The 23520-nt window shown below is 45.5% G+C and overlaps 1 protein-coding gene across 1 annotated transcript in view; it reads left to right on the top strand.

Annotated features, from left to right (window-relative positions):
• The window catches only part of LOC144728270 (uncharacterized), an 83233-nt gene that overhangs the window by 42857 nt on the left and 16856 nt on the right, over positions 1–23520 (top strand). The window contains exons 4-12 of the mRNA XM_078607580.1: positions 12067–12145; positions 12859–13835; positions 14567–14818; positions 16501–16977; positions 17854–17994; positions 19468–19580; positions 19908–19969; positions 20845–21035; positions 23181–23358. Of these exons, the coding sequence (XP_078463706.1) occupies positions 12067–12145; positions 12859–13835; positions 14567–14818; positions 16501–16977; positions 17854–17994; positions 19468–19580; positions 19908–19969; positions 20845–21035; positions 23181–23358 (2470 nt within the window). The remainder of the gene's footprint in view (positions 1–12066; positions 12146–12858; positions 13836–14566; positions 14819–16500; positions 16978–17853; positions 17995–19467; positions 19581–19907; positions 19970–20844; positions 21036–23180; positions 23359–23520) is intronic.

Here is a 23520-nt window from a genome sequence, read left to right on the forward strand (position 1 = left end):
GCAGTCTCGCCGGCGATGGAAGGAGCGGCAATATCGCTCGTGGTTGGCGATTCTGTCGCCATTCCACAACAGGCAGGCAATCTTGGTGACGCAATCCGCGCGATCAGCCGCCAAAATTGAAGACGCGCTGTTGGCGCCGAGGGACAGCCTGGCTCTCCAATGTCGGCTTCCCTTTGTTGAAGGCTTCATGGCTACCAAGGGCGACTGGGTGGCTTTCAAGTGGCGGATCCTCGTGAACGCCGGCTTGGCAGGGTGATCGGAGAAGGAGGCGCTGTGGGCGGTACCTGCCTCCCTTGACAAAGGCGCCCTTGCAGTGTTTCTAGTAATCCTGCTGCTGGAGAGATCCACCCTTACGCAAGCCTTCGACCAGTTGCCGTCCATCTACAAGCCTTCGGCAGACACGTACCAAAAATTCGCCAAGTGCGTCCGAGCCCAGCAACTTTTGCATCAGTACAGGGCGCTGGGGACTTGTGCCGTGTCCCGCACGGAGCCGGGGCCACCGCATGGAGCAGGGTCCCTTACGGAAGGCGCGTCGACTCGGAGTGGTGGCGACCGGGGTGATGGTGGCACGCGGCGAACGGACAAGCAGGGGCGGTCGAGGTCGTCTTCTCGTTCCAGAGGCAGCCGTGTTACTTGCTATCAGTGCGGCCTGTCAGGTCACGTGGCTTCGGGCTGCCGCGTCCCACGTCGGCGCCTTCCGGCATCACCGCCCTCCTGCTCTTCTCTACACCCTGAGGAAAGTCGCAATGCACTCCACACTCGATCCCTGGCCTCACTTCACCCATCTAGGCAATTTGGTTTGTGGCCCGATCGTGTGTCAGTACGGGAAAGTCCTACGCGTAATCATGAGGTGTGTCAGCTCCGACCAGGTCAGTGATCGGAGCTGGCCCATCGAGTGGTGGCTACGACCGAGGGTTCATCTACGGTGCTTGGGTCTATCGAGGGTGTGGGATTAAGGATGCTAATCGACACAGGTGCATCGGCATCTATCATTTCGGTCCTCATTTTTTACATTCTGCCCCCTAAGTGTCGGGTTCTCGACTTTGTCGATGCGCCGTGTGTCGCTGCTGATGGCAACTCATTGGGTATCATCGGTCGGATCATGGCCGAGGTACGCATTGCTGATGTTAGCTTGTCGGAACACATTTTTGTCTCCACGTCCCTGACTGCTCCATGTTTACTCGGAACCTATTTCCTTGGTAGGATGCCATTCGAAATCTGCATTGACCGCGGCTGTTTGGAATTGCCATCCGGACGCCATGTGGCATTTTTGCCTTCCCCTACCCGGTTGTGTGCAGCTAATGCTACGGTCCAGGTGTCCGCGCACCGAACGGGGGAAATCCCGCCCGGCGCGCGAATGCCTGTTCACGTCCATTTGAGGGAGCCGCTCGATTTGGGTACTGCGTGGTACGGAGCTATAGCTCAGACGTTGGTGTCCGATGACCAGGAACCTTGTGTTTAGGTTCTAAATGCTGGGTTGGACACCACGGTCATTCAGGAGGGTACAGAATTAGCTCATGCAGCTCCGGCACGTCCGGAAGGGGGCGTTGTCAGGAATGCAGGTGCTGAGCCTTGCACGCGACAATCCCAGGATGTGGTTAATTGCTGTGTTGTCCGCTCCTCTTGCCTTGAACTGGTTATCGCCCCACGAGAATTCATCTCATCTCCATATCGCTGGGGTCGAGTGTCGAGTGCATCCGGCGACCCAGGGTGGGTGACCGCTTCGGTTGCTCCCGGATGAGGTGATTCTGTTCGGCCCCAGGCCACGCATGCCGGTTTCATGGGCTTTGAGAGCGGTGGATCCGTCGGCCCGGCCCACTGCTCTTCATGAGGAGCCGGGTTCGGCAGGACATTAGCACATTCCCTATGGGTCCTCCAGGGTGAGCGAGCCCACCTCCCCTGAGAGGGCCCAGCATCAAGGACTCACTCTAAGACTCGTTTTCGTGATCCTCTGGCACACGCTTCCACGCTGTCGCTTGCTTGTCACACTCGCTGAGTCGTGGCGGTCATTAGCTGAACCTGGCCGCCATTGAATCTCATGAGTGTTGTTACACAGTGAAGGTGGGAAGTGCGACGGTGTTGTTTTCATGATTCCCTTTCACAGCTCCCACGCTGTTGGTTGCCTGTCGTGCTCGCTGAGTCACGGCGGTTATTGGTTGATCCTTGCCGCCATTGCACTCGCGTCCGTCGTTACACGATGAAGGTGGGAAGTGTGATGGTAATGGGGGATCCCGTGGGTTACACGGTTCTTTTATATTGTTGTTGAGATGGTGTGGTTATTATTGGTTCGTTGGTTGCCACCCTTCTCCCTGTTAGTTTGTACACTTATATATAGTGTAATTTTTGTACAGGTGGTTTGGGGTATTTATTTCTGTTCTTGTTATTGTTGAGGCACAGTGTTTATTTTTTTCTCGTTGAATTTCACGTATTGTTCGTTTAAAGGGAGAGTTGACAACTGGGATGGCTGGATGCTACGAAGGGGGGGGGGGTGATGTAGTGACATCGGGGATGTCACTGTATGGTGCCGGCCCGGAAGAGCCGTGCCGTTCGATGTTCCTACATCGTGGACAGCACCGTGTGGGTGGCTGTAATACCGGCCCTAGCGGGGCTTGGTAAGCACTGGGATATTGCGGGCACCACGCACAGCATGTGGTGGGGGCTCCCACGAGGAGGAGTGGGTGAGCATCAGCCCAGGGGCAGGGTTGCCCCGGGCAATGGCACTCTGGTTGACCCCGTAGGCACCTGATCCAGAGTGTCCACACAGGGGGCTCCAGGTTGGGGGGCTAGTGGGTCATCACGTGTCTGGGGAGAGTTCTTGAGAAGGATCAAGAGGGAACGAGAATGCTCGAGAAGGCGGGCGGGGCCGAGGGCGGAGCAGCCCCGACCGTAGGGGGATAAAAGGTGGATCCCTGGGAGGGACCGGGGTCGCTGCATTCTACAAGATGGAAGCTCAACATCTAGAAGCGGGAAGCTCTACGTCTCAAGCTGAAGCTCTTCATCCTACGAGGCAACCATGTGGTCGGAGACCCGAGTGAGGGTCCGACCCTTCGTAGCAGTAACTCCTCTGTATAGGGTAGTTAGCTGGGGGGTCCCCACCCTAAGCTGTATCTGGTAAAGAGGCAGTTACCCTTTTGTGTTATAGTGTTACAATAAATGTGTTGCCTTTAAAAGGAACGTCTGCGACTTAGTTGGACTCACTACAAATTTAAAAGGACGAAGAATCAAAACCCTTCCATGCAATTACTGCCACTCTGAGAGCATCAAGTGCATTACGAATTGTTGGACATAAGAGGTCTACCTTTTCTGTTTGCTTTCTCGGCTCCAGAGGCAGCTTCCACAGCAGGTGGTAGTCGGAGTTGTTGTCAAGCAGCTTAGTCAATGTGTTGTAAATCGTCTTATAGGTTGCGTGTCGCCATATCATTTGTCTATTAACAAGGCCACTCACCAAGATTGTTTAAGATGTAGCTCGTTTTAATTGGTTCATTTTTTATTGGGTTTCCAGTAAGTAGAAGAAATAAACCCAGCTTATTCGAACAACACCAGTAGTGAGATACCTCTGGTGTTGTTTACTTTTGTACGCACTTTCTTTACAGTAGCATCCTAATTATAACTTATAGGATAGAATCTATCATGTGTAGCTTATAACCTCTTACAGTTAATTATTTTTTTTATTTACATGTTTTATTAACTTCAGAAACCCAAAAAATAATCGTAACAGTTTGCACGTGTTATAACGAAATCAGAACAAAACTCCAAATGGAGGTGAGTTAAGGACACGTGGGTTCATCACCCTACCACAGTGATGACAACGATGGGAAGCAGCAGATTAACGGGGAAGGGAATAGGCTTCGGCAAGGTAAAGTAAAAGGTAAAAACAACGAGCCTACCTTTACCCTACCTTTTACCCTTACCCCATACACATTACCCGATTACAGGGTAATTACTGGGGTACTACACATGAAACAGGTTTATAACAGGTAAATGCTAGGTAGAGCGCTTTATTCATATAGAATACTCTCAATGATTCCAATTTTACACGCTTTCTTTTAACTCACTCTGTCTGTTGTCGTTGTTGTATCCTCAAATATTGTAACTCAATTTTAACCCACTTCCCAATGTGGTATCGACTGAAAACTTGGTATACTTATGTAATAAAGGTCGTTGAAGCGACTTCTGGAATCCGGTCTTTATTCGTCTTTCATTACAACACTCCTTCACGCTGCTGACAGGCAGCGTGAGAGGGATAGAAAGATAGAGACGCGCGCAGCCACGTGGCAGCCTGGACCCCCGCTCTTGCGTGGCCTCTTCCCTTCGTTCGTTCCAGTTCAGACCCCATGTTGTTCGTCTCCACCCCTATTTAATACCCGGGTCATGTGGTACGTTTCCACCAATCCTGGTTAGCCTCTATGGAATCTTCCAGACTCCACCGTAGGCTCCCCGGACCACGCCCCTGACTCATCTCCCCATTGGCTGTGGCTAAAGCCAGCAGAACCAATCCTCTACTTACAGCGGTCACCTTTCCATTACGTCAGGGCCACGACTCTAGGCTTCCCCCCATTGGCTATGGACCAGGACCGGCAGAGCCAATCATCGTGACGAGTTGTGATTTGTCAACGACCCGGATATATCCTCACATTACACTTATGTCATACTGATGACAATACTATATTCCATCATAAAATTTTTTTTTTAATATTTTTAAACATTCTTTTTTGTATGTTATGTTTCAGCTTGGGTCTAATTGTCCATGGTCAACTGACGTTGGCTGTAATTGGCCACGGTCCCTAACGTTATGGCAAGCTTTCGGGGCCACTTCCTGGAGTCGTGGAGTTCTGCCATTACTAGTACATTTCATAAAAGCGTGTTTTTTTGAAGTTTTTTTTAATATTACTTGTTAAGTGGAGGCCATGGACTGTGCCATTGAGCTTTTAGCGGTAAACAAGGTACCGTATTTACCGGGTAATACTTTGCGCTACCTTTACCCTACCGGGTAATTCTTCTGAGCTACCTTTACCCTACCCTTTACCTTACCCCTTGGCATGTCGACACCTTTACCTTTTACCTTTACCCTTTTACCCGGTAAAAAGGATAAATTACCTTACCTTGCCGAGGCCTAGAAGGGAAATAAAGGGAAGAGAGGGAAAAAGGGGAATAACGTAACAAAATACAATACCATAACATAAAAGCGATGTCCAGATCTAATTCTTGTTCCCCCCTAGGTACAATCATTTAATTTAATAAATGCAGATATTGTATTCAAAAAAATATTAAGGACATGTAGATTTGTTTTTATTATGTTCTCGAATGGTATACATTTTTTGTACGTGTGCATTATATTCTTCCAACTGATTTTTCCAAGAAGATTGTATTTGAGTAAATGGCACTTCTCACAAGTACTTCTCACAAGTGTAATGCGAGCAAGGACAGGGTGGGCGCTGCCTCTGCACCACTCACACGGGCCGGAGTATAGGGGAGGCGGAGCCTGGTCGTCGGGGTGAGTGGGGGCGGAGTCAGGGTCATGTGAGAGGGAGGAGTCAGGGTCACGTGGGAGAGAAGTTATAGGAGGGAGCCCGGAAGAGATGGGGGCAGTCGATGGAGTGAAGAGGCGAGACCACGTTGGGTGGCCGCCGTGCCATCAGCCACGTGGCTGATAGGGCTGGCACACCGCCAGCTAGCGGTGTGCGGAGAGAGAGCGGAGTGTGCGGGGCACACAGGGCATGCGAGGTTGCATGGGGCTAGCAGAGTGGCTAGCGGGACCGTGCGATTTGCACGGGGCTGGCGGAGGGCTAGCGGAGCGTGCGGAGTGCACGGGCAGCAGAGTGGCTGCAGAGTCTGCGGGAGCACACGGAGCAGTGGGGTGGCTGCAGAGTGCGCGGGGCGCGAGGAGAGACGACGCTGGGCCGAGGAGGAGGCCAGCGGGGTGCGGAGGAGAAGAACATCAATAAAGGACCAAGGAGAGTGACATCGTGTGAAGGAGTCTTTTATTACACAAGTATAGATATTATTCACAAAAATCATTGGAAACACAATTATCAACCACAGGAGCAGGCTGGCTTTCAGAAAGGTTCCTCTACTACCAGCTGCATTAAAATTTTTATAATAACAGTGTCAACAAAAACTGTATATCCACCCACAAGTGCAGAAACAAAAACAGTCGGGCAACCATCTGTAACCTCTTTGACATCTTCAGCGTTAGGGTCATCTGGAGTTCCAGGTAAAGCCACAACTACAATACATATAACACCTACAGCAACCACTGGTTCAAACACTGCACCCCAATCAACTGCAGCTATTGTAACTGGAGCTTCAGGCCCATCTGCAACCTCTACAACTCTATCTTCTGCAACTGCCGGTCAAAGTTCCAAAACACCTGCAACTGTAGCTTCTGCATCAACAAATGTTGGTGCAACAACTGCAGCAACATCCTTGATTACAGTGTTGACAACTGTAAATCCACCCACAAGTGCAGAAACAAAAACTGTAGCATAAACAGCTATAGCCTCTATGACAACTGCAGCTCAGGCATCTTCGGGGGTTCCAGGTGAAACCACAACTGCAATTAATATAAAACCTACAGCAACCACTAGTTCAACACCTGTAACCAAATTAAGTGCAACTATAGTAATTGAAAGTTAGGGCTCATCTGCAACCTCGACAACTCTATCACCTACAATAACTGCTAATCAAACTTCAAGAACACCACCAACTGTAGCATCTGCATCAACGAACAACTGCAGCAACATCCTTGATTACAGTGTTGACAACAACTGTAATTACACTCAAAAGTGCAGAAACAAAAACAGGACAACCAACTGTAGCCTCTATGACAACTGCGGCTCCAGGATCATCTGGAGTTCCAGTTAAACTCACAACTGCAATAAATGTCACCTACAACCACTGGTTCAAACACCACACCCAAATCAACTGCAGCTATTGTAACTGGAGCTTCAAGACCATTCGCAACGCTATCATCTACAACTTCCGGTCAAAGTTCCAGAATACTACCAACTGTAGCATCTGCATCTACAAATATTGGTGCAACAACTTCAAGACCATCCTTGATTACAGTATTGACAACAACTGTAAATGTAACGACAAGTTCAGAAACAAAAACCGTATCACAAACACCTGTAGCCTCTATGACAACTGCAGCTCAGGCATCTTCTGGATTTCCCAGTGAAACCAAAACTGCAATAAATTTAACACCTACAGCAACCGCTGGTTCAAACACTGCACACACATCAACTGCAGCTATTGTAACTGGATCTTCAACCCCATCTGCACCCTCTACAACAACTACCATCTACAAATTCCAGTCAAAGTTCCGGAATACCACCAACTGTAACATCTGCATCAACAAATGTTGGTGCAACAACTGCAAGAGCATCCTTGATAACAGTCTTAACAACAACTGTAATTCCACTCACAAGTGCAGAAACAAAATAGGGCAACCAACTGTAGCCTCTATGACAACTGCGGCTCCAGCATTATCTGGAGTTCCAGTTAAACTCACAACTGCAATAAATATGTCACCTACAACCACTGGTTCAAACACCGCACCCAATTAAACTGCAGCTATTATAACTGGTGCTTCAAGCCCATTTGAAACCTCTACAACGCTATCATCTACAACTTCCGGTCAAAGTTCCAAAAAACCACCAACTGTAGCATCTGCATCTACAAATATTGGTGCAACAACTTCAAGAACATCCTTGATTACAGTGTTGACAACAACTGTAAATGTAACAAGTGCAGAAACAAAAACCGTAGCACAAACACCTGTAGCCTCTATGACAACTGCAGCTCAGGCAAATTCTGGAGTTCCCAGTGAAACCACAACTGCAATAAATGTAACACCTACAGCAACCACTGGTTCAAACACTGCACGCACATCAAGTGCAACTATAGTAATTGAAAGTTCAGGCCCATCTGCAACCTCGACAACTCTATCACCTCCAACAACTGCTAATCAAACTTCAAGAACACCACCAACTGTAGCATCTGCATCAACAAATACTTGTGCAACTGCAGCAACATCCTTCATTGCAGTGTTAACAACAACTATGAATCCACCCACAAGTGCAGAAGCAAAAACTGTAGGACAAACATCTGTAGCCTCTATGACAACTGTAGCTCATGCATCTTCTGTAGTTCCACCTGAAAGCACAACTGCAACAAATGTAACACCTGCAGCAACCACGAGTTTAACACCTGCAACCAAATCAAGCGCAACTATTACAACTGAAAGTTCAGGCTCATCTGCAACCTCGACAACTCTATCACCTACAATAACTGCTAGTCAAACTCCAAGAACACCACCAACTGTAGCATCTGCATCAACAAATGTTGGTGCAACAACTGCAGCAAGATCCTCAATTGCAGTTTTGACAACATCCGTATTACCAACAACGACCCAATCGCCATTAAAGTTGCCTTCGACGTCATCATCTGCAGTTACGCCAACGTCTAAATCGACGTATATAATAGGTAGAACATCGTCCACACGGGCAGTAGACACCACGACAGCTATACCACACCAATTCGATCTCCTGAAGGTAAGGCTTTCCATGCTGAGCCACAGGAACAGTGTGGTCATAAATACAGTATTTAAATGACAGTACTGTGGCAGAACTTAACAAAGCAGGCAGCATAGTTTGACTTAAGATCAATTACACTGGTCAACACACTTTTTCTGGCATAAGGTATTCCAACGGGTTCAAGGTAATTTTGGGGTGCTGATTCCAAATCTGGCATCGTTTTTTGTCTATCACATCAGGTTTTTGAGATATCAAATATTGCATTTTCAATAAAAACTGCAGAAGAAAAATATTAAATAAATGTGGATATCTACATAAAATTATATTATAAACACACTATCCTAAAAATACAGCACCATATTTTAACACTAAAGCAGTCACTGACTCGCAACAACTTGCAATCATAAGTTACAGAGTTAATTTTGGGTAAAATCAATGAAAATGGGGTATGCCGATAGCATAAAAATGATGTGATAGAGCAAATCTGAGATCAGATTTGGAATCAGCACCCTGAAATTAGTCTAAAACAGCTGCAAAAGTCCAGGGCAGAATTTTTTTTTTGTTGACCAGTGTTATGGATTATCAAAAGTTACGTATCACATACAAAACCTTAGGTTTCTCGAACGATAATTAGCACGCTATCGATTTAAAACCACTGTCTCAGATACTCACCACTCACCTGACACCAATGCCAGTCATTCACCTGACATCTGACCTCACCAGACTCAGCTAACACCTCGCCACTTAGAAGACACCAGCCACGAGTTTCCTTACAATCTCCAGCCACGTGATTCCACTGAAACGCAGCGGACATCACCCACACCTGATACTCAGCCTCTTTGTTCACACACACTCATCGGACCAATTTTCATTTTCATATTCTTCTCACAATCCTTTATTCGGAGCACTACAAGTAATCAGCTTTTTTTATTTAATAATACAATGCCAAGATAATATGTATTGTAAGATTGTTGTTTATTCTCTAGGATTTTAAACAATATTCTAGTGAAATAATTGTAGTATTAGGAGCACAGGTTGAAACGTTAGGACAATTGTAAATGAACCGTGTCAGTCTTTTGTGTTTGTTACTTCAACCTCTTCGAGTCTTCGGTCTGGCTCTTTACTAAGTCTTCCATACTTGTACCGTCTCACAGTCAGTGTTTATTATGCGGAAAATCCCGTTCAGCCAGGTACCCAGCTCGCTTCTGTGGCAATGGCGCACAGTGGAGGGGAGCCCAGCCAGCAGCCAGCCAGGAAACTTGAGGCATAGATTGGAATTATTTTTAGGAGATATGATGTACGCGCACGTTAAACTTCTAGCACAACAGCATGATACATGTGTCCTCATTTCACAGTTATAATGTAAAGGTGTGGCCCTGCAATGACTTGTTTCACGCCATTGCTGGTGGAATGGCCTGCCCCAGAGGGAACTCTTGAGGGTTTGTTGTCTACTCTTCCACGCTGTAAACATGGTGGAATTAATGTCACCATAATAACAATTACCAGTACACTCAATTGATTTTGATAATGTTGAAGTTTTGTGCAAAACTAGCTACTACTGGCCAAGACTAATTAGAGAATCTATCGAAATTTAAATCAATTTAAATATCTTTATCCGTTCAGATAGCTACCGCCTTAGTGCTGCGTGGAAGCGAATCATCAAATATTACATTATTTAAATGCATGCCTACAAAGGGCAGCGTACTTCAATAGGATTACCGTTGGTAGGGCTATTTTAATAAACACAACAGAGAGGAAGGACGAGTTCAAAGGGCTCGCATAATGCACATGCATAATGTACGTTGCCTCAGTAATCCCCCCCCCACGTGGCGCTAGAGCGCAGAAGGGTGGTCACCACATCTACTACGCCTCTATATAAAGAACAAAACAGATGGGCGTCTCCACAAATCTGGCTGTTGCCTGATGAAGCTAGTTGTATTTACTGGCGAAACGTCGTACTCAGTTTGTAACCGGTGGGCTGTACTAGTGACGAATTGGCACGTTCTGTTTATGTGACAACCCTTACTAGTTGGCTGTGTTAGGTGGTGGCGGGTTTTAACGACACATTTATATATTTACGCGATCTAACCCAAAAACCTCTTATGAACTTATCTTTGGTTATACAAAGCGGAAGAGGGATCGAGTGGTGGCTTTGTGGTTAGAGCACTGCACTCTGGGCTGAAGGGCTGAGGTCAATTCTCGTGCACGACTTACATCAGTGGCAAAGTGATATCCGACCCCACCACCCCCTCCCCTGTACACCAACCCGTACCAACGAGTGCGGTGATGTAAGGTCAAACTCCCCTCGACTGACATGGTGTGAGGAGGCCTTCACCTTTGAGTGAAATTTCTAAGCACTTTCAGCTATTTCAAAGACGTATAACTACAAATTATAAATACTGAGAGCACATCACGTGGTGCTAACACTGCACTTTCCGTCTCACCTTCAACGCTGACAGTGATTTTTCTTTTAAATATTGCTTTCTCGGCTGTGACGATGACCCCAAGGCAGTGAGTGAGCAACGGTGTGGCCCTCACTGTGGTGTTATTTTCTGAAACTACGCCTCAAGAACGCCCCCGTTTAGCTACCGCTTGGCATCAGCTGTGTGCAGACGCTTTGTTTTCAGGGATCTTGAGTTTCAAATGCAACAGTTTCTCCTGTAAATGATGGAAATTGCATCACAACACGAGAAGACATTCAGGGTGGAAAGAGTTATGTTGACTAAACCCAGCACGGTTGGCTATGCACAGTGCGAATGAAGTTCAACGTACACACACAAACAGCAGGAAGGCACATCTCTCATAAACATGGATCACATTCATTTCTTGAGTTAGTGGTCTGAATAAGGCTGACAGTGTTGTGGATGCAATGTGGTATTCACAATATATGCATGCAAGGCATGGTGAGAGTTGTGCCTGTCTGCTGTTTGTGCAGTCACACACAGCAGAAGCAGGAGATAGAGTAACACATAGGAAGCACACGTTGGAGACATCATATTGACTTAAGAAAGGGAAGTGGGTTTGATGATGGCCGGTGGTCGAGACTAACGGTGGTGTGGCAGCCAAGGAGGGAATGCAACCAAATGTACGTCCGATGCAGAGATAGAGCCAGTTTACTTATTTGTGCCAGATGGAAACGAATTGTGGAGACCTTCATTTAGCAGTTGCTTGACATGGCTTGCAAATTTAAGTCACTAAAATAAAATTGCGGCCGTTTTCCGACACTGAATATGGTTTGTCGTGCGTTTCTCGCTCACCAACGATGTGACCATTTGTGCACGTGTACATTTTCAGGGACTCGTGCACTTAAATTTGACATTGTTAGATTTAACGTTATGTGTGAAACACTTAGTCTGTGCTCTCCAGTTGCCTTGTGTGAAAAGTGGGCTACATTTTGCTCAATCCTGGCCGCATGGCTCAAAAGCAAAAAAAAACAAATTCTGTGTGCACATGGTGTTAATGTGTTTTTTTACCGTTTTCACATTGAGTAACACTGTTTGACCACAGTTCTTTGCATTTCCGTTTCTAGAATGCAATCTTAATTGCGGAGATCACGGGAATTGCCAACTTTACTTGAACGGCTCTCAAAGCTGCGTCTGCGATACGGGGTAAGCATTTGCGCAATGCCAGTGGCACGACTTGCTACGACACGACAGAAATATGTTTGGCAATGAGAGCGATAAAACGGCTAAATTTTTAGCAACACCCTGCTGATAATATCTACAGACGTGGCTTCAAACTCACCTTAAAAGCTGCTGCCGAGCATAAAATGGAAGCAACACGAGGAGTTTCAGATAGAGTTGCCACTTTATTCACAGACCAAAGCCGGACATGTTTCACGGACAGACACAGCCGGGGCTCTGTAACCTGCGGCTCCAGAGCCACATGCGGCTCTTTGCTGCCCTCCTGTGAGCAGACGCTTACAAAAATATATTTAACGTAATTTAACGTAAGATCACTTATTAAGTATGCCAGGGAATGGGTCACTATGTCATGTCTTGGTGACAACAAAATGTACAGTCAAACTGTATTGTTAAAGAATAACTAATGGAAGAAAAACTAAATAGATAGTTTATTCCATCACCTATATTGTCTATTTAAGTCAGAATGTGTGTTGTTGTCATCTGCTGAAAACCTGCTTTGGTGTTTGTGTACAAGGAGCTATGCGTGTGATGTGGCTCTCGAACTATTTTGGTCAAAAACAAAAGAAATGGCACTTATTATTTGAAAGATTGCCAACCCCTGGCCTAAAACAGCATGACAAAATGTTACTGAAATGAAATGTACCATATGTGACTAACCCTACTTTCTGTGTTTCCAGGTACTCAGTTCTTCCCAGTGTCACCGAATGTTCAGATATAGACGAGTGTTTACAAGAAGGAACATGCAACGTGGATGCCACTTGCACAAATTCAGTTGGTTCCTACAGCTGTACTTGCAAGACTGGCTTTGAAGGAGATGGCAAAGATTGCTCAGATATAAACGAGTGTTCACAAGAAGGAACATGCAGTGTGTATGCCACCTGCACAAATTCAGTTGGTTCCTACAGCTGTACTTGCAAGACTGGCTTTAAAGGAGATGGCAAAGAATGTTCAGATATAGACGAGTGTTTAAAAGAAGGAACATGCAGTGTGTATGCCACCTGCACAAATTCAGTTGGTTCCTACAGCTGTACTTGCAAAACTGGCTTTAAAGGAGATGGCAAAGAATGCTCAGATATAAACGAGTGTTCACAAGAAGGAACATGCAGCCTGGATGCTACCTGCACAAATTCAGTTGGTTCCTACAGCTGTACTTGCAAGACTGGCTTTGAAGGAGATGGCAAGAAATGCTCAGATATAAATGAGTGTTTACAAGAAGGGAAATGCAGCATGGTTGCAATCTGCACGAATTCACGCGGTTCCTACAGCTGTGCATGCCAGAGTGGCTTTGAAGGAGATGGCAGGGAATGCTCAGATATAGACGAGTGTACAACAGCAAACACCTGCAGCATGTTTTCCACCTGTACAAATTCAATCGGTTCCTACAGCTGCCTCTGCAAAAGCGGCTTTCAGGGAGATGGCAAGAACTGTTCAGATATCGACGAGTGTTCAAGATACAACAACTGCAGCCAGAATGCCAACTGCACAAATTCAGTCGGTTCCTACAGCTGTTCTTGCAAGACCGGCTTTCAGGGAAATGGCAAGAACTGTTCAGACGTGGATGAGTGTCTGTCCAAAACTAATTCCTGCCCCATAAATTCCAACTGCTCGAATTCCGTGGGATCATATGAGTGCCGATGCACTTCTGGATATAACAGTAAGTGGAAATATATAACAACCTCTCCATCACTTTATTTTGAAACCATCATCTTAGGTTATATACTTTTTTTTAGTAACTTGTTTACCTTTTTATCTATTTTGCGCTATCGTTTTTACGTATTGTTTGTTGTTGTAACTTACTGACCTGCTCCGACTGGAGATCTGTGAAAAAGAGCTTCATGGCTCATTGGATTCTGATAAAGATTCTGATAGGTTGTGGGCAAGGGAATGTGATACTTACATTTTTATAGTGCACAATACTGCAGCACCACTGAACACTAGTTGCGGAGCAATCCTTAACCATGTCCGCCCAGGGGTTCCTCGAGGATCGGGGCAGACGTGGAACCACATTATTCCAACATTCCCAGATCCCTCCTACCCTCCTGGGGCCTCTTTTTGCGTGAGCCAATTGATCCTCCTTCCTTCCCACCCCACCCCATCCCGATCTTTTCACTCACTCTTCCGGTACCAATTTTCAGACACATTGCTCTGGTAGACCCATGAACAATAATGCACAAATTGCCATGCCCCGTTGGGCCCCTTAACCAATTCTGTTTGGCGTAACTAGTGTATTTTTCATTGAAGCAGTGTTTTGCATGGCAGTGCCCACCTACGCCTTCTTACAGACTTGCCCAGAGATGGTGCCCTTTGAGCCGTGAGCTCGCGGAAGGTGCACCAATTGTTTCAATGTTCATCAGCCGCAGTCACAGCCCTCTTGTCCTGCTGCAGAAACTTCCAGCGGCGGCTGCACAGACATCGATGAATGCAGCATGGCGGGTGGCGAGGCATGCGGCAAGGGACACCAGTGCATCAACAACGAGGGCTCTTTCACGTGCCTCTGCTTGCCGGGTTATGGAGTTGTCGGCCTCAAGTGTGTGATCGTCGACTACTGCAAGAGCAACACCCACAATTGCCCCAGCAACAGCTATTGCCAATATGTGATCGGCGGGTATAATTGCATCTGTAACAGCGGCTTTAAGAGTAAGTTCACAATGTATACCGTTTTTTTAATACATTACTTTATCCTGGATTTTTTTGTAACTTACAATGCGGTGGGGATTTATAATGCGTACACATCTCAAGATGTTAGCAGGCAAGGCACTCGGCGTTGTGCATTGCTTCTCAACTCTTTAGTGCGGCTCGTGACATTTACACTAGGTGGAGCTGTTGTGAGTGACCTCTGAAAATATGGTATTTTAATTAAATAAAACCTCGTCATGTTATTGTCTTTCCCATGAAAGTGATATAACTGTCTTATCTACCAACGGTAGGCATTTATAAACAATACGAAACAAAACAAATAAACTCAAATGCTGTCCTCATGACGCTCAAGTCAACGCTGCACAACCCCTTACGGGCCGGCCATAAATGACGTCATGCACCTAGGAGGGGGGGGGGGTCAGACATTTGTGACGAGGGGGGGGGTTTGAGAAATGTGACGTCACATCAAAATGCGCAACTTTAAATAAATATAGACAACACGTTCTACTTAATTAAATATACTTTTTAATAAATATTTTCTCCTACAACATCAGAGTGCAGCTGCACATTAAATACGCTCGACAATGACAATAGTTTCATGCGATTTGAAGCATTTTTTTATTTGGGGGGGGGGGGGGGCAGAGCTTTGTGGCGTCATTTGAGGAGGGGTCTGACTTTTTGTGACGCCGTGTGACGATGGGGGGGGGAGGGTCAAAAATCGTCAAAAATCGCGTGACGTCATTTATGGACGGCCCCTTAAACACTCCCTGCTTGAGCGTGTAGACCGTGACCTGCTATATTTGCACAGTGCACCCTAGCGTTGTGACATCGTCATTACAGCCATGGGCGCCTTTTTCACCGCCCTGAATGGGTCTCAAACAGCGTGGCTAAAATGCGAAGCTGATCTCAATGAATGAAGGGATATCTCTCACTCGGACGCCTTCGCAGCCCCCCCGAGACCTCCCCGAGGCACAAATCAGACTGTGTTGCAGCGGTTTATAATATGAACAAATTAAAATGTTATCTTCAGGAGGATATTCGCGTTGAAAGAATGATTATATTTTTAAAAAGTAAACACAACAAAACAATTTATAGAAAAGTCTTTTTATGAGAAAAATAATTTCTCATCTCCAGCTGCTTGGTGAGGCGGCGCCCCAACGCCCCTCGTGGATGAACCGCGCCTGTATTTAGACTGGAGGAAAGAATACAACTAAAACTGAACTATTTTATTTTACTAGGTAAGGCTCACGGAGCTTCTATAGCTTTTTTTCAAAAGCGACCTGGCCACAAATGATAGCTCAACAAAGTGGCTCATCATGTGGAAATTTATAGCAGCCCAAACACTCTAAGCGCATATTTATAAATGTGGAGGGAAAAACCGTAGCACCCAGAGAAAAATCAGCACAACCACGGGGAGAACATGCAAACTCCAAATACACAGGCGTCAGCGTCGGGATCGAACCCACGACCTTCATGGATACCAGGCGAGGGAGTTAACATCTTGCCACAGCAGTGCCGATGAGCTATGAAGGTCTTTTTCGCACATGTCCAGTCGAGACATCCGTGTTCCCACAGTGCTCCCATGCGAGGAATGGTAGCTGTTAGCTGGGAGAATGGTCGTTTTCAGCTCTGTAATAATCATCATACCCTTAATTTACTAAACATACTGATGTGTATTGCAGATGTCACAGGAACTTGCGTGGATATCGATGAATGTCAGGCGGGAGGGTTATGCCTTGGCAATAAAGAGTGCCGAAACACCATTGGCAGCTACACATGCACGTGCAAGGTTGGCTTCACGGCGAACGATGGTGTCTGCACGGATGTGGACGAGTGTCGAATAGCCAACGACTGTAGCGTTAATGCAAGCTGCCAAAATTCATTTGGCTCCTACAGCTGCCTCTGCAAAAGCGGATTTCAGGGAGATGGCAAGAAGTGCTCCGATGTGGATGAGTGTGCAACAGTCAACAACTGCACCCCAAATGCCAAATGCAAAAATACTATCGGTTCTTATGACTGCATCTGCAAGAGCGGCTTCGTGGGAGATGGAAAAGTATGCAGAGATGTGAATGAGTGTGACACCAAATCGAACATTTGCCCTTCAGGCAAAACATGCATAAACACAGAGGGATCGTTTAACTGCAAGTGCAAAACGGATGGTAAGATGTTTTATATATATATATTTAATTTACTTTATTATGAACATGGATATATAATTGTTTTAATCAAAGCTCATGACTACTGATGAAGTGGAATTTAGATGCAGTGGTAGTTTATTGGTATAGAGTATAGACTGTAGCCACCCCATGTTTCTGATTAATGTACCCTATTGCGGTATACATACAGTATACTACGAGGCACACAAACACGCAGTACAAATTGTGTACGTGAATGGCACTGTGTTTACATCCCAACCAGCTTCTCTGTGCCAGTAGTGCATGGTGTCGCACACCTGTAATCTAGCACTTCGGAAGCAAGGATTGGTGGATCACGCAGAGATTTGAAAAATGCTAAACCTGTTGGGCTGCAAGGGGGCTAGGAGATTTGGACGTTAATCCCCCGTCTGCGTCGGGTTCCTCCAGCCACACTGGATTCCTGCCACACGCCAAACCCTCGTCATCAAGGAACTGGTTCAAGCGTTCCATTACTGAACCAACCTGATTCAGGTTAAATAAAGGGAATTATTATTAATATTGCTGTGTACGTTGGTGTAGCTGCCGTGCAGTAATGGAGAGCACACAACGCAGCAGTATTAACAACAAGGGGGAGAGTCTCCCAAATCCACCCCAATGCTGCTGTCCACCCAGCAGCACAAGCAGGTCGCGTGCGGTGGGGTAAAGTGTGGATATGCCCACCTCTTCAAGACGTCTGGTCAATGTGGAAGAGTAGACCAAATACCCTCCCGAGTTCACTGCAGTGGAGGCCCTTCTGCCAGCGGTGGCGTGAGCGAACGATTGCAAGGCCGCGCGTTTACCCGTAAATGTGGTAATGTCACGGATGTGAAACGATACTGCTACTCCGTTGTGTGGTTACAGATTGCGGCAAGAGAAAGTGCGACAACGATGGATCCTGTCAGACGAATGACGACTGTAGATCCAGCTGCATCTGCCAAGACGCCTACACCGGCGATGACTGTTCAAGGGGAAAGACGTTCGTGCCGGCCGTCCCATTTGACGGTAGGATGCAATGACGTCCACGAGGAGCGCGTTCACCACTAGTCGCAGGTTCAACGTTCACAAATCTGACATGCCACCCTAGTTCATATTGTGGGCGTATTAAACATGGCGAAACATATGCGCCGTCTTAAACATTTCGTGATGAAGCAAACTAGGCAATGATCCAAATGTTCCAAATTTGAAAAATTACTAACTTGAAAAAAAACCACTTGTCAGGCTCCTGCTGAAGAGTAGTCTTGAGACTCCATGAGGCTTTCCTGAGTAAACAAGCAGAATAAATACAAAGTAAATAAAGCATAGGTCCTGTAACAATGAGAGGTGCTACCATTCGCCACAATGTGAAGAAAAAACACATTTATAAGCTGTGTGGTAATCTCACACCGCCAAAACACGAACATTCTCTCCAGCCAATAAGGGGCCGTCCATAAATGACGTCACGCGATTTTGGACAATTTCTGAACCCCCCCCCCCCCTTCGTCACACGGCGTCACAAAAAGTCAGACCCCCCCTCAAATATGACGTCACAAAGCTCTGCCCCCCCCCCCCCCTAAAAATTTAAATATGCTTCAAATCGCTATAAACTATTGTCATTGTAGTGCGTATTTAATGTGGCGCTGCACTCTGATGTTGTAGGAGAAAACATTTATTAAAAAGAATATTTAATTAAGTAGAACGTGTTGTCTATATTTATTTAAAGTTGCGCATTTTGATGTGAAGTCACATTTCTTAACCTCCCCCCCTCGTCACACATCGTCACGAATGTCTGACACCCCCCCCCCCCCCCAGGTGCGTGACGTAATTTATGGACGGCCCCTAAGAATCCGCATCAACCCTAATGAGCACCAGCTAGAGAGTCCAACTGCCAGGTGCTCTTTTAGAAGGTTACACCTGGCAGTGTCGTGGTGGTGGCACTATGGTGTGCAGCTGCTACTCCTGGTGTAGTGGACTACTGCTCGGAGTGCACTGGCGGTCGTGAACTACACCAGCAGCAGTCGTGTAGTGATCCCCGGATTCGGCCCACTTGTGTATTGATGGAAATAGGCCCAGGTTGGATGATGCTAAGGAGAACCATCTGCTTAGCATCATGGAACGCCGTGGTGGCGAGATGTTATCTTCATTGCCTGGTATACAGGAGGTCGTGGGTTCGATCCCGACCCTGACGCCTGCTGTATAGCTGGAGTTGGCACGTTCTCCCCGTGGTCGTGTGAATTTTCCTCCGAGTCTTTGGGTTTTCCCCTCGAAATTTAGAATCAACATGCGTTGAGAGTACAGTGTTCGGATACTACAAATATCGGCATGATAGGCCGCTTTGTTGAGCTTTCATTTGTGGCCAGGTCGCTTATGAAGAAGAGCAAATGGCTTAGTGAGCTTTTCCTGGTAAAATAAAAATAGTAAATACAGGCCTAGCGAAGGTTTCTGTGAGTTTGGTGAATTCGCTTCACTGTGGCCGTTGATGCTTTGTGCCGTCTGCAGTGCCGCACACGAAGGTCATCGTCATCGTGGTCAGAGTCACCAACAGGAACTACGAGGATTGTATGAAAGACCAGGAAAGCATAAATCTATTTGAAGACGAGTTCATGAGACGGGTACGCACAATTTCTGCAACACAATTTTTGCACGCTTTATGTGTAAGTGCAATCTCATGAGATAACATATCCCGTATTAATAATATTATTTGGTCCTATGTCAATCTAGTGCTGGATGAAGGACCCCCATGACATAGGAATTGTTTTTACCATACTTCAGCCCCACCTGATAGCGTGATGGAGTATGGTTCAAGCTACATGAGCGTCACAGTGTGGAGAGGCCTCCATCCAGCATTGGCTGTAAATAATATTTACATGATGTTAAATTATATATATTTCTATATCACAGATGACATTTCTAATTGATGTTTTATTTTTACTTTACAGATGCTTAGGTTATTGCTTTTTTTGCTCAGCGATTTCTTTGATATGTCAATCCGCAAAATGAGGTACGTCATTTCCATAACTTCTGATAAATGCATTTTAATCAACAGAGATGAGCATGGTATTGTTTGTAATATATTTAGAGGTAAGGGTTGGTGCATCACATAGGTTTGTGAAACTTACAAGACTTTCATGTGTTTCTTCTCTCATACGCATGGGTTTTCTCAGAGTACTCCAGTCTCTGACTACGATCCGAGACCCTCCTATAAAAAGAGTGTTGAGACTCGGTGAGGCTTTCCTAGATTAAGTAAACTACTGTATGGTAGGCTATAGTCGGCACACTAATTCAAGGTTGGTGGACTGGGGTGGGTGGAAATTTAAATTGACCGGTATGCAAAATTCTATATCGGATTGGAGATAGCACTGTATACTTAGCTGTTCATGAATGCCCACCCTATTTATTACCAAGCCCCACCCCACCACACCATTTTGTGATTGTGGGTAACGTTAGGCTGATGAAGACTCGTTATGATAAAACTTGTGTGAAACCAATGCTGATGGAAAAGATTAATTCCTAGAAGGCCGTGTGGTCGATAGGATGTGAAAACTAAGATATGGGAAGGTGTATTTTGTGTTGAGTTATATCGTTAAATATTCTCTACTGAGAATAGGTTTTCCCCTTTTATCTGGCAACAAAACCTATTCTCATATTTTGGTACTGGCAAAGGAGGTCCCATGATATATTCTCTACTGTTTAATAAAATGCTGTTGTCCCTAATTTGTCGGCAATTTATAGTATTTGTTATTTTAGAATCACGTGAACATTTGAGTTACATTTTTGTGATGACACACGGGTTTCCCATTATTGCACTTTAAGATAACCATGTCTTTCACTTACTACGGGGTTTTTTTGTTCCTTTTGCCTGTGTGCCATAAACAGCAAAGGCAGCATCACCGTGACGAGCGAGGCACGCTACAATTACACGCCAAACCGCACCATTCTCGACTTCTACTCAAAAGATCTCATCCCATCAATATTTTCTGCCATCACCGAATCAATCAAAGTACAAAACAGCAGCGACTTGCAAATTGCTTTCCCGAATCAAACAGACATATACGAGAACGGCACAGGTAAGTGAGCTCGGTTCGCAGCGTTAATCCTAAACATCCTCAATTACTTCATCCTGCAGCCAATGACGCCATTCTCAACATCATGCCAAGTCAATGTCTTTGCAGAGCTTCTGTAGAAAGTAGTGTATCAAATATAATTTTCCTCTAACACGGTTGTTTGCTCCGATTTCTATTTGGTTCATTGTTGTACTTTGTTTTTATCATTGGGGTGACCTAAGTCACTTTTACAAATGAGGATATTTTGGTCTATTAAGTTATCACCTGGTTAAACAAAATAAACATACGCTTTTGGACGTTGCCATCACATCACATCAGTAGGCAATGTCATATTGAGAGATAAATCTTTATTCCCTGTAAGGAGTTTTGTTTTACCATGCACTTTGCTGGCACAAAATGGGACAAAGGTGGCTGTGAATCATCCCGCAATCTGCAAAATAAGTGGCTAGCCTGTCCACGTGATTTTCCAGGGAACGCCACCTAGTTCGCCCAACTAATTTGAATGACTGAGAAGACATTTGAAAGTTTATGATGTATAGTGTATGCAAAAGAGGGCAACATTTCAATAAAAATTTAGCTTTGACCGGACAATTAAACAGGACCCTGCGGGGTGGGCTGGTAGGAACGAATAACCAAAGAATATAAGCATAATGTATTATTACACTTGTTTAGCCAGGAAAGCCCCACTGAGTCTAAAGGTTTTTGTAGGGTCCTGCCAAGTGTTTGCAGTAGGGGGCGATGTTGCTACACCGAATCGGACGATACGAAGGGAGAGTGAGGCCTAGTTCTAGGCTTTAGGCCTAGCTGTCAGCGTTAGGCCGCTGTGAGTTAATTTGTAATTTAAATGTTTTAATTATTTATGTAAAAGCTTTAAATGTAAATGTTTCTATTTAAAAACATCAGGGAATGTAACATTGTAAAACATTAACTCCCTTTCACACACGCGGGGGTACGATACGAAGGGAGAGGTTGAGGCCTAGTTCTAGGTTTTAGGCCTAGCTGTAGGCTTTAGGCTGCCGTGAGTTAATTTTAAAATTAAATGTTTTTATTATTTAAGTAAAAGCTTTAAATTTAAATGTTTCTATTTAAAAGCATCAGGGAATGTAACATTGTTAAACATTAACTCCCTTGCACACACGCGGGGGTACGATACGAAGGGAGAGTGATAGGCGTAGTTCGAGGCTTTAGGCCTAGCTGTAGGCTTTATGGCGCTGTGAGTTAAATTTTAATTTAAAAGTTTTAATTAAAAGCTATCTCAGGGAAGTATAAGGGAATGTTACACTTGCTTAGCCAGGAAAGCCTCACTGAGTCTAAAGGTTTTTGTAGGGTCATGGCAAGTGTTTTCAGTAGGGAGCGATGTTGCTACACGTAATCGGACATCGGACGGACGGACGATATTATTTTTTAATTTCAAAGTTTTAATTAAAAGCTATCTCAGGGAATTATAAGGGAATATTACACGTGTTTAGCCAGGAAAGCCTAATTAATTTAAATGTTTTAATTAAAAGCTATCTGAGGGAATTATGAGGGAATGTTACACTTGTTTAGCCAGGAAAGCGTCACTGAGTTTAAAGATGTTTGTAGGGTCATGCCAAGTGTTTGCAGTAGGGGGCGATGTTGCTACACAGACGGACGGACGGACGGTCGGACGGACGGACGAAATAATCTATTGGTGGCTGGTCCACTTCGTTCCTACCAGTATCATTTGGCTTATCAGCCCCGGCGCTGCTAAGCCGCTCCACCATTTACAATATCCCCACGCATGCCACGGGCCCTGATATAAAAACATATAACGGATAAGCGCATGCCGTTTGCTACTTTGAATCTGTATATTATTGCATTGTACCTATTTAGCTTTCATGTACTCTAGCGTTAATGTTTAGCAGAATGTTTAACCTTCATTCAGAGGCAAAGCTACCCATGAGATTATTAGGTTTTTAAAGTGCTCTGTTTTTGGTTTGTCAAACATTAAAACAAATATGTGCATCCTCTGTTTTTTTCTGGGTAAAATATCAGTGTGCTCCACTGTTTTGCAACATTTAAAATCGGGCAGCCGTGTTCAATGGGAATAATTTGCATTCACGTGGCGCAAATGGATGTACAACAGTGAGATGCGATCGAACACTTCGTTTTTATTCGCTCTCACAGGTATCACGGCAGAAGAGTTTTTAACCTATTACAAGTGCAACACGAATTATAGTGGCTACACTGTTTCATGGGGCAGCGATGGGGGCGTGCAGTGCCACTCCCAATGTGCCAACGCCAGTTACTGTGGAAACGGTACCAACATGGAGTGCGTCAATCTCAAGGATGGCCCGGCCTGCCTGTAAGTGAACACGAGCAACAACCGTCCTTCTGCAGCGTCCTCCCTCGACTGATTGTTCCTCGCCCAATCACCTCGTCTTTTCTACCATGTGTTGCACACTCGAAATGAAGGACGTGGGCAGGTGCTCCAAATCGAGGGCAAGCACATTTATTGTGGCTAATA

Source organism: Lampetra planeri, chromosome 28 (genome assembly GCF_965212315.1).
Source record: "Lampetra planeri chromosome 28, kcLamPlan1.2.h2, whole genome shotgun sequence".
NCBI lineage: Eukaryota > Metazoa > Chordata > Hyperoartia > Petromyzontiformes > Petromyzontidae > Lampetra > Lampetra planeri.